This window comes from Phoxinus phoxinus (genome assembly GCF_949152265.1).
Source record: "Phoxinus phoxinus genome assembly, chromosome: 13".
NCBI classification, from domain to species: domain Eukaryota; kingdom Metazoa; phylum Chordata; class Actinopteri; order Cypriniformes; family Leuciscidae; genus Phoxinus; species Phoxinus phoxinus.
This window is the reverse complement of record NC_136888.1, coordinates 12,542,626-12,558,353: the sequence shown is the minus strand read 5'-3', so window position 1 is coordinate 12,558,353 and position 15,728 is coordinate 12,542,626. Positions and strand designations below refer to the sequence as shown.

At 38.7% G+C, this 15,728-nt stretch overlaps 1 protein-coding gene across 5 annotated transcripts; it reads right to left on the bottom strand.

Annotated features, from left to right (window-relative positions):
• Positions 1 to 2,811: 2,811 nt before the first annotated feature.
• On the bottom strand, positions 2,812 to 15,361 carry drc8 (dynein regulatory complex subunit 8). Of its 5 annotated transcripts, none has more exons than XM_079633923.1 (9): positions 15,329 to 15,361; positions 14,898 to 14,982; positions 14,701 to 14,773; positions 14,523 to 14,602; positions 13,094 to 13,136; positions 12,323 to 12,389; positions 11,444 to 11,508; positions 4,935 to 5,753; positions 2,812 to 4,831 (listed from the first exon to the last, which is right to left on the bottom strand). In XM_079633923.1, the coding sequence occupies exons 1-8, from the start codon at positions 15,348 to 15,350 to the stop codon at positions 5,622 to 5,624; spliced, it is 567 nt and encodes a 188-aa protein (XP_079490049.1). In that variant the 5' UTR covers positions 15,351 to 15,361; the 3' UTR covers positions 2,812 to 4,831; positions 4,935 to 5,621. The 5 variants fall into 5 exon arrangements, with proteins under 5 accessions (XP_079490049.1, XP_079490048.1, XP_079490051.1 ...); XM_079633922.1 differs by having other exon boundaries at positions 2,918 to 4,831; positions 11,423 to 11,508; XM_079633925.1 differs by having other exon boundaries at positions 2,918 to 4,831; positions 11,423 to 11,508; positions 14,701 to 14,729; positions 15,329 to 15,357.
• Positions 15,362 to 15,728: the final 367 nt, after the last annotated feature.

The following is a 15,728-nucleotide window of genomic DNA, read 5'->3' as shown; positions in this document are numbered from 1 at the left end:
GAACAGTTGTCATGGTTACTTCATCAGGTGAACGCGCATATTGCGCGTGGACATATTTACCGCATCACATCTGTGGTTATTTAAAAACGCTGTATTGAAACGTATGTAAACTTATGTGCAAAATAAATAAATAAAAAACATACACTGTAATAGTGGTTCGAGACTTTTAGTTTAAAATGCAAATGCAATCAATACAATGGGAAAAAAAACTGGTTCATACACCAGTAGGCTACAAATTGGTATATTATTTTCTAAAAAAAATAGTAGGCTTTAATTACATCGTAAAAATTATATGATCAATAAGTTATGACAAACATATGTTTTTACATTGATTTAACTCATCAAAATAAGTTAAGCAATATTCAACTTTTTTATGTAATACAAGAATCAACTAATTTTTTAAGACTTAAACACCCAAGTTGATTGTCCTTTTTTCTTTTTCTTTTTACAGTGTAGCCTAAATTAATAGGCCTATATTAAAAAGTGTGCCTGGTCAATTATTGTAAAATCTTTTAAAAGTTTTACTACTAAAGTTTATTTTGAAACCAAAAAACAAACATTTGCACGTCATTTTTCAGTATTTGTGTTTCTTAATTTATCAAATGTTGTTTTGCATTGGCATGAAAAATAAATGGCCACTATTGAGTTCGTTTTTTTCTTAGTTCAGCAAGAATTTGAAGGGACATTTTGTGGTAAGTAGCACCACCTACTGCTCACACATCTAAAAACCTTCTGAACCTCCACTCCTACAACACACTACTTCGTAAGAGACATAACTAACAGTAAGAAATAAGTAAATGACCATTAAAAAAAAAAACAGTACTGCTCTATCGGAAAAAGGGTGGGGTGGGAATGAGTAGCAAGAATATGTCATCCCTTCACAAAAACTGCGGTGAACATCTTAAATTGTACGCACATTCACAGACGATATAAATAGGCTACATATAAATAAATTTAGACAACTTAGTGATTGCGATCTGCATGTGAACAGACTTTAAACCAGCATAACAAAACGATCACATATCCTGCCTTCAAGTTGCCTTTAGCACCGTTATAGTACACTACTATTTTTTAACATGTTATAATTTTTATTCATCAAAACTTTCTTTATTCCTCCTGATCAACACAAAGGCCAGTTTTTATGCAAGCCTGTTTTAAATGGTATATGGTTGTAAATTAATATATTATAATTTTATAATTAAATAAAACTGAGCAGAGAATGATTGCATTTACTTAGCAAAGAGTTGTTAGAGTGTAAAGGCACTGCCACGATTTCACTCACACAGTAAAATGATAAAGAAGAGATTTACACCGATAAACCGTTCACATGTTAAATAGACGCCCTCTACTGGAGAAACTAACAACGTGCCAAATACACTGACGGCCACAGAAGTTTGGCCACATGTAAGTTGCCAAAACGAGTCATATGCCTTCATTAGTCTTTTAAATTAGATATATTTCTCGTTTTCATTTTAAAACAGAGACCAATATTAACAGAAAGGTTCCATTCAGCAGAAAAAGAAAGTTTTTCGAATAGGCCTATGATTAGAAAAATATTTGTAATAAAATCTGGGCCTGTTTCTATTCTGTAAAATAGGTTTTGTGTTCTATCAATGTTTTATTTTTAAAACATACATTTTCAATTCTAAATTTTATTGATGGAGCTGAAGGGAAATCATAAAGGCCTTTTTATGCTTCTGCGTCAACTCCACGCCGTCACTCCTACGGCGTCGTGGCCGTTTTATGGTTCTGCGTCAGGTTGTGTTGCATCGCGGTGCATTTCACCGCCAGAACACTAGGGGGGTGGGGGTGTGACCAATCACAGCCCTTGTGGTCTGCGTCGCCTCGACGCGTAGTTACAATTTTTTGGAGGTGCACGTCGAGCTACGGCAGAGGGGTTCGCGTCGACGCAGAAGGGTCTGCGGGGGTACGCCGTCGATATAACGCAGAAGCATAAAAAGGCCTTTAGGCTTACAGCATTGAGACGCTCAAAGCCGCGGTGTGTTTGTGTGTGTCCGTGTCCCATGATGACGACACAGAGAGCGCGCGTCTGTCCCATGACATCACAGAGCGCGTTCGAATAGGGAATATAATCGCGAGACATTCTTACACACTTTGTGGGTTTGTTGTAGTGGTCGAGAGAGTGACGGTGCTTATACACAGCGATGGGACAGGAAGTTTGTAAAGTGAGTCCGATGATTGGCGAGGTGTGCGATCAACATCTGAGTACACCCCCAAAACCCAGCATTAACACGGCGGTTCAACATCCTCATCCTCCCGATGAGACCCCTGTTGATGCTGGTGAGGGAAACAGCCAAGAGAGGAGGGTGATGAAGCGAGAAGGAGGAGAGGAGGAGGAGGATAGGGGGGTGATGGAGAGGGAAGGAGGAGAGGAGGAGGATAGAGGGGTGATGTTGAGAAGAGGTGAGGAGAAGGATATTCAGGAGGTGTTGATGAGGTTGATGATGAGCAAGGAGTCAGGGAGAGTGCAGGAGAGAAGAAAGAGGAAGAAGTGGTGGAGGAGGCTGCCCTCTTTCTTCAGACCTGCCAAAAAACAGCCTGCAAAACAAAAAACTGCAGAGAGCAGCTCAGGTCAGGGTAGCAGTAGTGTGAAGCAGCAGAATGATGAGGGAGAGAAGAGGAAGGTAGCATGGGCAGGAAGAAGTAGTGATGGTAAATGACACGACTATCTTATGAGAATATAAATGACTAGATCTCTACTTTTACCATGTAAAAACTCATACAATCAACAATATCACACACAATATTAAATACACATCAGTACATCCACACCAAAATACACATCGATGTCATGATGAGATCTTTATTCTATGACATGTTAAAAACATTCAATTATTTGTCTATACTAATGCTACAACTCTAAATATTCAGTAGTCTCTATCAATTTATTTAAATGAATAATCATATGAATACAATTTTGAATGTCACAAGACACTCCTCACACTTCTGTGAAATTTTATGATATTTTATCTTTCAATAGACTACATCTTCAGCCGCTACAGTATTGGTGATCAGCTGGGGAAAGGTGGTTTTGGTGTGGTGTACGAAGGGAGATGTTTGGATGATGATCTTAAAGTAAGTCAAAATAAATAACACATTATCAAACCAGCAAATGTTTGCCCTGTCTTATCGTGATCTTTTACTCCAAGTCTTCTTAGTGTATCTTTTCCCCCATTAGGTGGCTTTGAAATATGTCACGAAGACCAAGGACACGAAACGTTTATTAATTGTAAGTACATTACACTACATAAACAATATAAAACATCTCATATTTACTTCAATCACAGACACATTTAATGACAAATCCCTACTTGGGAAACCACCTCCATCTAATAATGATAAAACCGGTGGTTTGTGTTCTAGCCTGATTATCTAAACCCCCTTCCAAATGAGATCGCCCTCACCCTCCTGGCGAATAAAGGTCCCAGCGTGCCAGAGATCATTAGGCTGCTGGACTGGCAGGACCACCCTGATCACTTTGTCATGGTCCTCGAATGTCCCTCTCCCTGTGAGAGTCTGGCACAGTTCACGAGGAGTCACGGTGGAAGACTCGATGAAGAGAAGGCACGGCATATCATGAGGCAGGCGGTTCACGCTGCGAACGTGTGCTGCCTTCGCGGAGTTCTCCACCGTGACATAAAACTGGATAACCTCCTGATTAACAGCGAGACATCCGAAGTCAAGCTGATTGACTTCGGATGTGGGGACATGCTGAGGAGTTCGGCGTACAGGTCATACTCTGGTATGTATTATTGTCACGCAAAGCTGTAGTTTTGCACTTTTACTCCAGTGATGAGTTAAGGGGTAATGCAAACGTAAAACGTACCCATCAGACAAAACATCTTTCCTCCAGGCACAACAGCATACTCCCCTCCAGAGTTTTGTGTCAGGGGGAAGTACTATGGCAGGCAGGCGACAGCATGGTCACTAGGGGTTCTGATGTTTGTGATGTTGTGTGGACGTTTCCCTAGAGACTATGACCTGTTACTGCTGAAACGGAAGCTCTGGTCTGAACCCGGCCTGTCAAGAGGTAAGATCTAGAATGAATAATTCACAATCATAGAAAGCATCTTAACATGATCAAATAGAGTAGATGTAAAGGTTAAGGTAATAATCAGACATCCCTCCCGTCTTCCTGCACAGAATGCTGTCGTCTGCTCGGGGCTCTCTTGCAGGAAAAACCAAGTCTGCGACTTAGTCTGGGGCAAATCCTGTCCCACAACTGGTTTAAGGTAGTGAACCTAAGATCGGCTAAACAAATCATTTATTTTCCCATAAGAAGAATTTGCCTAGTCAAATCTGTTATTTTTTTCAGGTCGTTGCATAAGGCCACTCCAGTTGGCATCTCTCGTGTAGCTTAGCACCTTGCGGGCTGCAATGGGAGACGCTTCCATCCCTCCTCTCGCCTATGCGTGTTGCGGGGTGAGCAAGCCTTGTGTAGCATCTTGCCCCTTGGTTTGAGGGAGCAGTATTTGCGTCTGGCGGTACTGCTCCCGGAGGGATATGTACATACTGTATACATGTACCTTCTTTTGATTGTTTTTCCCATCATAGCCACTCCATTTCTGAGGTTCCTGCCACAGCTGTCCAGATACCAGAGTTGTCTGTCTCCACAATGTCAGAGCTCCCTTCTTGACCACCTTGATGCTACAGCTGGAGGTTTCCACTATGGATGCTCCAGTCCTGTCAGTCTCTGCCTCCTCAATGCCAGTGCTCCCCATCAAGTCCTTCCACAGGCATCCCAACAGTGTCGTTGCCTCCACAGATGTTCCTGCGAAGGCCCAAGCCAGAGCCGTCTCTCTAAGCATATCTGAAATAAAAAGTTTAAAATTTTAGAGACTCTATAACCCAAAACAATTTATGCAGGTAAGTAAAAGCGAGAAACGGTAAGAGTGTGCCTTTTGAATTTGTACCTCATTGTGATTGAACCACCAGATGCTGCTCACTCACGTATCATCGAGTAATGGAGAGGACATGATATCAAATAACAGGTTGTATTCCTTTAAATCTATGTATAATGTGAAATCTTTAACAGCAAGCAAGCACCAAAAGGCATCTCAGCCAGTCTGGTTTTAAAGATCGCAGTCATCTCCGTCCAGGTTTGAGCCTTTACTGCCTCAGAGTTTCTAGTAATTCCTTCAGTCATCAGCCATCTAAGCTGTTTTAGTTCAGAATCTCCCGTCTCCAAGCTCCCAGACATCTGTCATGGCCTCCAGGGCCCAGAAGTGCCAGTTAATGCCACTTCAGAGGTACCATGGCCATTCGAAAGCCAGAACTCGTCTGTCTCAGAAGTGCCAAAGGTTCCTGTTACGGCTGTCACAGAAGGTGCCTTCACTTGCCCCCATCTCCAAGCTCTCTACAATGTCACCTCGGTCCCAGAGCTCCCTGCTGCGTCGGTCCAACCTCAGAGATTCCTGCTATGGCCACTGGCACTCCAAAGGCTCCTGTTGTTGTCTCAAGGTCATCTCAATCTCAGATATCCTTGTCTCCAAGTTTCCTGTTATGATTCCTGTCATGACTGCCAGGTCCAAGAAGTTCTTGTCACGGCTGCCTCAGAGGCTGTTCAAATGCCAGATCTCGTCTGCTCCAGTGGCAGGGGTTCATGTTATGGCTGCTCCAGATGTTCCTGCCACAGCTGTCTGGGTATCAGAGCTCCCCATTTCATCCACCCTGTTGTTAGAGCTCCATTTTGTTTGTTTTTCTGGGTGTCCGTCCTGCCAGTAAAAGCTAATCTGAAATAAAAAAAAAATCAGAAATTCATTTTTATATTTCATAATTTTGGAGACTCTTTAACCCAAAGCAACTTATGCAGGTAAGTAAAAGTGAGAAACAGTAAGACTGTTTTAACAGAATTGATTTTACAGGAAGTGCCTTTTGAATTTGTACCTCATTGTGATGAAACCACCAGATGCTGCTCACTCACGTATCATCGAGTAATGGGGAGAACATGATATCAAATAAGTTCAAGTTCAAGTAGTTTTATTGTCGTTCATTCATATACGATTATAGTATACTACAAAACGAGATGACGTTTCTCCAGGACCTTAGTGCTACATTAATAATCACAATCACAAATCACAATAAGCTGCACAGACTAAATAAAAATTGCACATAAAAACGTGCAATATAATAATTTACTAAAAGACAAGACAGTAGGCACAATAAAAGACAAGCAACGCCAGAACAGTTCATGATAGTGCAAAGGTGTTGTTGTGCTTACTAAAGTGTAAAATGTAAACATGCCACCCTATGAATTAAAATTAATAGACATAGTTCTCTCAAGTGCAAATCCGGACATGTGCAAAAAGTTCAATACCACGTAGTAAACACACAGAAGTGTGTGTTTATTTTATCAGTTCTTGGATATTTAAAAGTCTAACTGCTTGAGGGTAGAAGCTGTTACCCAGTCTGGTAGTGCGGGCCCGAATGCTCCGATACCTCCTGCCAGATGGCAAGAGATCGAAGAAATTATATGAGGGGTGAGTGGGATCTCCCACAATGCTGGTTGCTCTGCGGATGCAGCGTTGTGTGTATATGTCTTTGATAGATGGAAGAGAGACCCCGATGATTTTTTCAGCTGTTCTAACTATCCTCTGTAGGGACTTTTGATCCTCAATGGTGCAAGTCCCAAACCAGGCAGTGATACAGCCACTCAGGATACTCTCAATAGTCCCTCTATAGAAAGTTGTTAGTATGGGCGGTGGGAGGTGTGCTTTTCTCAGCCTTCGCAGAAAGTAGAGACGTTGCTGAGCCTTCTTGGTAATTGAGCTGGTGTTAATGGACCAGGTTAGATTCTCTGTTAGGTGAACACCAAGTAATTTAATACTCCTGACAGTCTCCACAGGGGAGCCATCGATGTTCAGTGGAGAGTGGTCCCTCTGTACTTTCCTAAAGTCAACAACCATCTCCTTAGTTTTATCAGCATTCAGCGACAGGTTGTTGACTCTACACCAGTCCGTTAAACGCTGCACCTCCTCTCTGTACGCTGACTCGTCGTTCTGGCTGATGAGACCCACCACGGTCGTATCGTCGGCGAACTTGATGAGATGGTTCGAGCTGTGCTTTGCTACACACTCATGAGTTAGCAAAGTGAACAACAGTGGGCTGAGTACACAGCCTTGTGGTGCTCCAGTGCTCAGTATGGTGGTGGTGGAGATGTTGTTCCCAATCCGGACTGACTGAGGTCTCCCAGTCAGAAAATCAAGGATCCAGTTACAGAGGGAGGTATAAAGGCCCAGTACTTTCAGCTTCCCGATCAAATGCTGAGGAATGATTGTATTGAATGCTGAACTATAATCGACGAACAGCAATCGGGCATATGAATCCTTTTTCTCTAGATGAGTGAGGGCCAGATGAAGGGTGGTGGCGATGGCGTCATCGGTTGAGCGGTTAGGACGATACGCAAACTGCAGTGGGTCTAGTGTGGCGGGCAGCTGGATCTTGATGTGCCTTATGACGAGCCTCTCGAAGCACTTCATAATACATGATGTGAGTGCAACGGGACGGTAGTCGTTGAGGCAAGACACCGAAGACTTCTTAGCTATGGGGACGATGGTGGTTGCCTTGAAGCATGTTGGAACGACGGCGCTGCTCAGAGAGATATTAAAGATGTCAGTAAGAACATCCGCCAACTGGTCTGCACATCCTCTGAGCACCCTGCCCGGAATATTATCTGGTCCAGCAGACTTCCGCGGGTTGACTCTGTATAGGGTTTTCCTCACATCAACCGAGTTGAACTTGAGACAGAGCACCTGATCATTGGGAGCAAGGGTGGTCTTCCTCGCCACCACGTCGTTCTGTGCCTCATATCGAGCATAGAAGATGTTCAGCACATCTGGGAGGGAAATATCCCTATCACAGGCAACTGATGGTGTCTTGTAGTTGGTCACGGCCTGGATTCCCTGCCACATACGCCGCGTGTCGCCGCTGTCCTGAAAATGAGTTAGGATTCTATGACCGTGCCTCTCTGATAGCCCGGAACAGTTTTGCCCTTGCTGTACTAAGGGCCACTTTATCGCCTACTCTAAAGGCGGAGTCACGGGTGTTCAGAAGGGAACGCACCTCCGCAGTCATCCATGGCTTCTAGTTAGAGCGTGTAGTGATGGTCTTGGAGAAGGTAACATCATCAATGGACTTGCTAATGTAACTGGTCACCGATGATGTATATTCTTCCAAGTTGGTAGAATATAAATAACAGGTTGTATTCCTTTAAATCTATTTATAATGTAAAATCTTTAAGACAAAGATGTGAAATATTACGAATCATTATTGATTTGTCCTGATTATGTTAAAAAGAACAAAATGTTTAAAAATGCAGTATAATTTATCTTAATGATGTGAAATGTAGAGACATTTTAACAAAACATGAGGTTATTTATAAAATGTAACTTTTATAATACTCTATTGTTTTACTAAACATTTTTCTCAGTAATCTATGTACTATTGCTAACTTATTTATTTTCTGTTTGTCACACCAAAGGAAATTGTGTCACACAATTGGACACAATAAATAAAGCATAAGACAAGTTTATGTTTGAATGAGTTCTTCTTCATTTTCTTTTGTCTTTGAAACAAACTAAAAAAGTGCAAAAGACAAAAGTTATGCATTCTTAATTATATTTGAACAAATTATTAAAAATTAGTTTATAAAAAGTACTTTTTAGTAAAAAAAAAACAGGGATCTCACAAATGAAAAGTGCACTTTGCTATAACTTTGTCTATTTCAAAAAGAAAACAAAATCATATTTTTGACCAATCCGTTTTTAAATGTACTAGAAAATCGGTTGAATTCTACATCAGGGTATTGTTTAAAAACAACATCAGTTGTCAAGTTTTTTTTTTTTTTTTTTTACAGTAATGAAAATAATTTATATAACAGATTAAAAATCAAACTTGTATTAACAGATAAAGAAACAGTAGTTAGTTTCCATACAAATCTCCAGCACATATCAAATGAAATCTGTTGCACATAGCTTGAAATTCATGAAACATTCCGCTTTTCCAGGACCCCTATGGAGCCATAAGGCCAAGATATTTTTATTTTAGGAAAGATGACAAAGACAAATCTGATTAAATTCACGCAGTTAGGATACGGTAAATTCCGTGAATTAATTATTTACAATGATTCATGTGACTAAAGTCTGTTTTAAGTTATTTGTCATGTCTCTTTAAAATGTAAATGTAAAAAAAAAATTTGCATCTAAAGACTGCTAAGCGCATGACAATGCTTTAGCGGGAAAAAATGGCTGGATTTGTGACATTGTCACTTGTAACTGAAGTTAAAAAATGAAATAAATTAAACAGGTCATCTAAGGTCCTTTTGAAGTTACTGACTCCTTTGTCACTGCTTTATGAGACATTATGAAATAATTATTCATGTGTCACTGCTGAATCTGACAGTGAGACCCTCCAATGAGTTTGGGAGCCATCTGGCTCATCTGGAGACATTTCAATGCATTTTGAAGTCATATGCTTTTTTGGGTCTTCAATTGCCTTATATCAAGTCACTTTTATTTCTATAGCGCTTTATACACAATTGTGTCAAAACACAGTGATGAACAGGAAAATAGCAAAATCAATTATGGAAACTCAACTATGGAGATTCAGCAGCTCTAAAAGACATTAGTGTCATAATTTATCTGACATACTGGTAATTTATCTGATATTTTGGCTTATATGTAGTCGGTCACCTGCTTCTTTTGCCATGGTTGTCCTTTTGGGTCTGCTGCTTTGTAAGCCATATAAAAGAATAGTAGCTTATATATACACAGTGCTTAGCAGTGAACACACCCATGCTAAAGTTGACTAAAAAGAGGAATAAAAAATCATCTTTTGGAAATTGAGCATGGACAATACCTAGAGATTGGGCAATACCTAGATATTGGCATGGGGTACTTTCCATAAGATCATCTCTCAATGCAAACCAGCTATTAGGCTGACTGAAATAAAACCATGCCAATCTCCAGGTATGGTGAAGGGTTTGTGATGATGTGGGGCTATTTTAATTCCAAAGGCCAAGAGAACTTTATCAGGATGCATAGTATCCTGGATCCATGAAATAACTGGCCTTTAAAAATAAAAATCTGCCTGCCTCTATGGGAATTTAACATAGGGGTGTCCTGACTTATGCACCCTGTATTTTAAGGAAGAACATTTATTTATTTACGATACATTATTCATTCACAAAGAAAATTGGTGTCCTTAAAGGTTGGAGTTTTCCTCATTTTTTAAATTAAGGCATTAAGATCATGGTATGGTATGTAGTTATAAATAAATATAAATATATTTTACATTGCAAGACTAACCACAACCCAATTTTTACAGTACACTCTAAAAAAAGTAGTAATAGAACCGTATCGTCCAGAAGAACCCTTTATATGCAGAAGTGGTTCTTTTTGTTAAGAGTTTAGGATTCTTTATTCCCGCCTTTTTGTTTTTCAAATCTGTAACTGTCAGAGCCACCTCACTACTGATTTTCTGGAGCTCAGCCATTCAATTGCTTAGACTGTCAACACACTCTCAACAGGTAAATTATTTATTTATTTAAATGTCTATTGTCTATACATTCTAACTTTCAATATTGAACTTGTTTCCTACGAATCATGTCTTTTTCTCTTTTTATTTTAACAGAACATGTAAGTGTGACCAGCTCTGTTCTGCTAAGGATACTTATCTCCTAATCTCCATAAGTAACAGAGATATTGAATTGTTTGTTAGATTTTTTTAAAAATTATTACTTCATGCATAAACATATACCCAGTCACAAAAAACTAATAAACTCATTTTGGCCTTCATAAAACATAATTGTTTTTACATAAACAACTGGAAGAGACACACTGTATTCTAAACTCAATTGTGTATTTCAGATGCTGTCCCCATCGTCTGCAGAGAGAAACTGCCACTCAAAATACACACATAATGATGGACGTAAAGACATCATAGAGGATTGTGAAGATATTTCACTGGAACTTGGTCTTCATTACATAAATAAAAAGATTTTAAAAAATTATTAATAATACTAATAATAAACTATTATATATATATATATATATATATATATATATACATAAATACTTTTTTTTTTTTTTTTAAATAAACTATTATTAAAAAGGTTATTCATTACACCATCATTAAGTTCATAGTTCTTTATGGAATCTTATTTAAAAAAGGGTTCTATTTAGTTCCAAAAACGGTTCTGCTTTTGTTACAAGCAGAAGAACCCTAATTTGGTACTGTTTAGAACCATTTTTCCTAAGAGTGTACATTATTTATTATGGTAACTGAGAGGATTTTGCTTATGATAACTTCATTAATTGTAATTGTAACTTTATAAACTCTCATTTATTTGAACTATTCGCTCCGTCAGCCATCATCGAGAGTCATCAAAGGTCATCATGCTCACAAAGTCCTTGTAGAGAATTACATTTTTATCCGGATCAACAGCCGCAGACAGCATTTCATCCATCTCTTCTTGTGTGAAGGGCTCACCTTCAAAACAGAAAGAATCATTTTGTTAACTGAAAACTTCCTTGTGTTGTGCATTCCTTAGCTGTGTCCCAATTCAGAGACTGCATCCTTTAAAGGCCTACCAACTGTTTTATTAAGTTATATTTTTGGGCATTTTTACCTTTATTGGACAGGATAGTCAAGGAGAGACAGGAAGCGATAGGGGAGGAGAAAGGACCAGGAACCGGGACTAGAACTCGGGTCGCCCGAATCGCTGTTGTCCACAAGGCTACGGGTCCGACAGAAGGCCTAGCAACTGTAACAGCTGCCATTGATGAGCGGCAGTAATATTTATACTGGATTTATACAAAATACTGGTCTAAAAACAACAGGGTTCAGAACCTGTCTAAATCAACGTGGTCCATTTATGTACATAAGGGGTACAAAGGGTAAAAACGATCTATAAAATCGAATTGCATCTTAGTAAGATACAGTATGTCAACATTTGAACCGCTTTATAGTTTGTTTGTTTGTTTGTTTGTTTTAAATTTGTATCATTAGATATTCGAGCAAATAGAAACCCAATACTTACTGTAACTGTAAGTGTAATTCAGCATTTCAAAAAAAAAAAATCCGGTCGTCACCGGCACACAATGAATCTTGGGATAGACTGTGCCACGAAGCAACCTCCTTCTTTTTCTAAAGCCTTTGAAAGATGCAGACAGCTTCTGAATTGGAACACAGCTTACAATTGTTCAATTGTGACATTGCACATTGATTTCAAAATATCAAAAGCCTATCCTAAAATCCCAAACCACTATTTTGAATAGTCTCATTGCCATTGGACATACTATACCTTCTTGTGTTAAATATTTGGTCAGTTCCTCTGGTTCCAAGTGTCCTCTTTTCTGTTGATCTAAAACCTTTAAAAAAAGACAAACAGCACCATTCCTTTAAATAAATCCATTAGTCGAAGGTCTCCATCTTTATGTATCCAATTAGAAATGTATGTAGAAATTTATGGAAGCTTGTTTCCACCACAAATAAATAAAAATGTAAAAAGATAATTGCTACTTTTTAATCTTGTTTCCTTCACAATTGCAAATTTTTATCTCACACTTCTGACTTCTTTTCTCACAGTTGTGAGATCATTGTCTCAGTGCAATTCGGAGGGGACTTCATATCTCACAATTCTGATATTATAACACGCAATTGCGACTTAATTTCACGCAATTCTGATAAAAAAAATTATAATTGCAAGTTTATATCATGCAATTCTCATGATATAAACTTTTTTTCCTGTAATTGCGTGACGTAAACTCAAAAATTGTGAGATAAACTCGAATTGTGAAATAAAAAGTTGAAATTACCTTTTTTTTATTTTTTATTAAGTGGTGGAAACTGGTAAATGGACTCCCGCATTTATATAGCGCTTTAACAGACCCATGGCCACCAAAGCGCTTTACATATTGCCTCACATTCAGCCATTCATACACTCATTCATACACCGAAACTCCATAGAATTGCTGAGAATTTCACTGTTTTTTTTTTTCTGAAGTGTAACCAAGGTGAATTCAAACAACAAAACAACAATAACAAAATGTTAAAGTGTCAGAGCATGAGATACCTCAAAGGCCTGGAGGAGCAGGTCTTCTGGAATAGGACGGAACCTGCAATAAAGAGAAAGCAGAGCTAAATGGGGTTGCATGACTACTGGTTTCTGCAAGTCGATTTCTTATTAAAACAATACTGGAGTTACTCGACTACTCGTGGTTCATGCTACTGTAACATGAAATAGTTCTTATCAATAAATGTATATAAATTCATACCCTAATGCAACAATTACATAAGTAAACTCTCAAAACATTATATTTATGACATTACATATTTTAATTTTCATGTAACAGAGTAAAGCCAAATAAATAGCCGTTCTTGGCTTTCATTTCAGATGCAATGTCCGCTTTTGGCGGCCGTTCACATATGGCGTTTTTTGCGCGTGCAAATTCGTTATTTCAACGCCTTCGTTACATATGCGCGTCAAGAGATGAAAAGATTTCAACTTTTCAGAATTCCGCAAGCGAAACACAGCTCATGTGACAAAAACCAAACGATCAGCTTCGACCTTTTCACCATTTTGAATTAATTTATGGTTAATTAACGCTCGAGTAGTCGATTGTTTCCGACAGCGCCGACTAGTGGTTGAAGTAGTCGATCTCTCGACTAGTCTGTGCAAGCCCGCCCTGAGCTTTTTAATGTGGTTCATCTTTAGCCTGGCTCCGCCCTCCTATGTACTTCCGCTCAATTTTCATTTTCCTTCAGTACTACATCTGGGATTGTGGTATATTCTTGGTTTTCTCCAGTCAATTTATTACGGGTCCAATCAGCGAACAGAGGGAGTGGCTGAGGTTGAGCGCTAGTTGGAGTCGTCATACGTCACGATCAAACGTTAGCGATTGGTTATGGCAGATCCAGAGTGACTCTGGGCAGATCCAATAGTTTTAAACTTCAACAGAGTTCCCGCCTTCAAGGAAGTTAACGCTTGTCAATGGAGAGAGGACAGACTCTCTGTACAAATTAAATGTACGAGAGTCTGGTAGAACCAGGCTAGTTCATCTTTGCTTTACAGTTTAAAACACTTGATTTAAGTTTTTTGTTAAATCCCTATGGGGTAAAGTGAATAGGAAAAGTACTTCTGTAAAGAAGGTTGATGAACAAGTGGTCAGTCACTGTTGTTCTTTACTGTAAAGAAAACTACACTGCTGTAACAACATATTTTAAGCATAAGTATAACTTAAAACATTTTAGTATAACTGTAACATATTAGACACAACATCAAACCAATCAGACATAGAAAATAATCTGTCAGTTGCATTAAAAATAATATTTTTTGGCAGGGACATATTTGCTAGACCTGATCATTATTTTGGTATAGGCCTATTATCATTATCAATATTAAAAAGTAGCATTAAAAAGTTTATTTTAACTCATTTATTTGTAATTCTGGAGAAAGCTCAAGATGATTATAACTGATCCTTCACTCTCAGTGCCAGTCTTACTTGCGCTCCAGCAGGATCTTAGTCACAGTTGGAAGAAACTTCTCATAGCGCACAAACCCAGTGGGCTCTTCTTCTTCTAGCTGTGGAAGAAGTCACAAATCAAAACTAGAATCTACTCAGCTTGAGAGTTAATATCTAAATGAACCTATGTCTAACACTGAAAAAACAAGCCACTGACCTCAGCAATGACATCATGCAATTCAGCTTCTGATGGAAAACAGCCCAGTGAGCGGATAATAGTGCCTATTTCTCTTTATTAAAGTTAAAAATATCAGTGTTAAACAAGTCATTTGATCATTTGAATTTGAACTTAGTAAACCTCTAAAGTGTGACAGGAAGCAAGGAAATTGACATTTTAAAACCTTAAAATGTTACCTGACATCAACAGTCTTGTTGGATTCATGGTCAAACACGTCAAAGGCATTACTTATCCTCTTTTGAGTTTCTGTTATAATAGTTTCTGACAAAAGGAAATTATGTTTCACAAATATGACGAAACAATGGAGTAAACATCCTAGTTACTTCTGTACTAGTATTCATTTACTCTGTATTTTGGACAAGAACTGGACAAGATTGTGCGGTCTGTTAACAACTGGGTCTTTTAACGTTAGCTACTTTGCTGCGTTAAGTTAACTGTTGGCTAGCTAACGTTATATATTCGAACTTTGCACAAAGCATTTCGGGGATGACAATAGCCTCTGTGCACAATGGGCGTACAGTAGTAATGGCAAGTGAGCTACAAACAACACGCAAGAGTACAAATGCTACTTGGTAAATTGTGCATTTTGAATCTATAACATTGTTACCTGCGTTGTACTTGTCCGCCATATTGTTCTGGTTGCTAGGTAACGTGAACACACTAACTTAAATTACCCGAGACGTCATTACTCATTTGGTGTTTAAAAAAAAAAAAAAAAAAAGGTTTCTAACGTTTATAACGCCTTTAGGTAAAAAACCCGGGGGGAAAACGTAATTGCAGATTGTGTTCTCTGCCAATATTGATATATTGATATAAGCATAGCCTAGCCTACTATCTTTTATGTGCTTTTATGGCGTTGAACATAAAGTATACTACAATAATAAATTATTCCGTGGCAGTTACAAATGCTTGATCAGAAATATCTGGGATCTGATCGGTTTTTTTTGTTGTTGTTGTTGTTTTTTAGAAAAATGCCATATTAGTCACAACACCAAACCAATCAGACA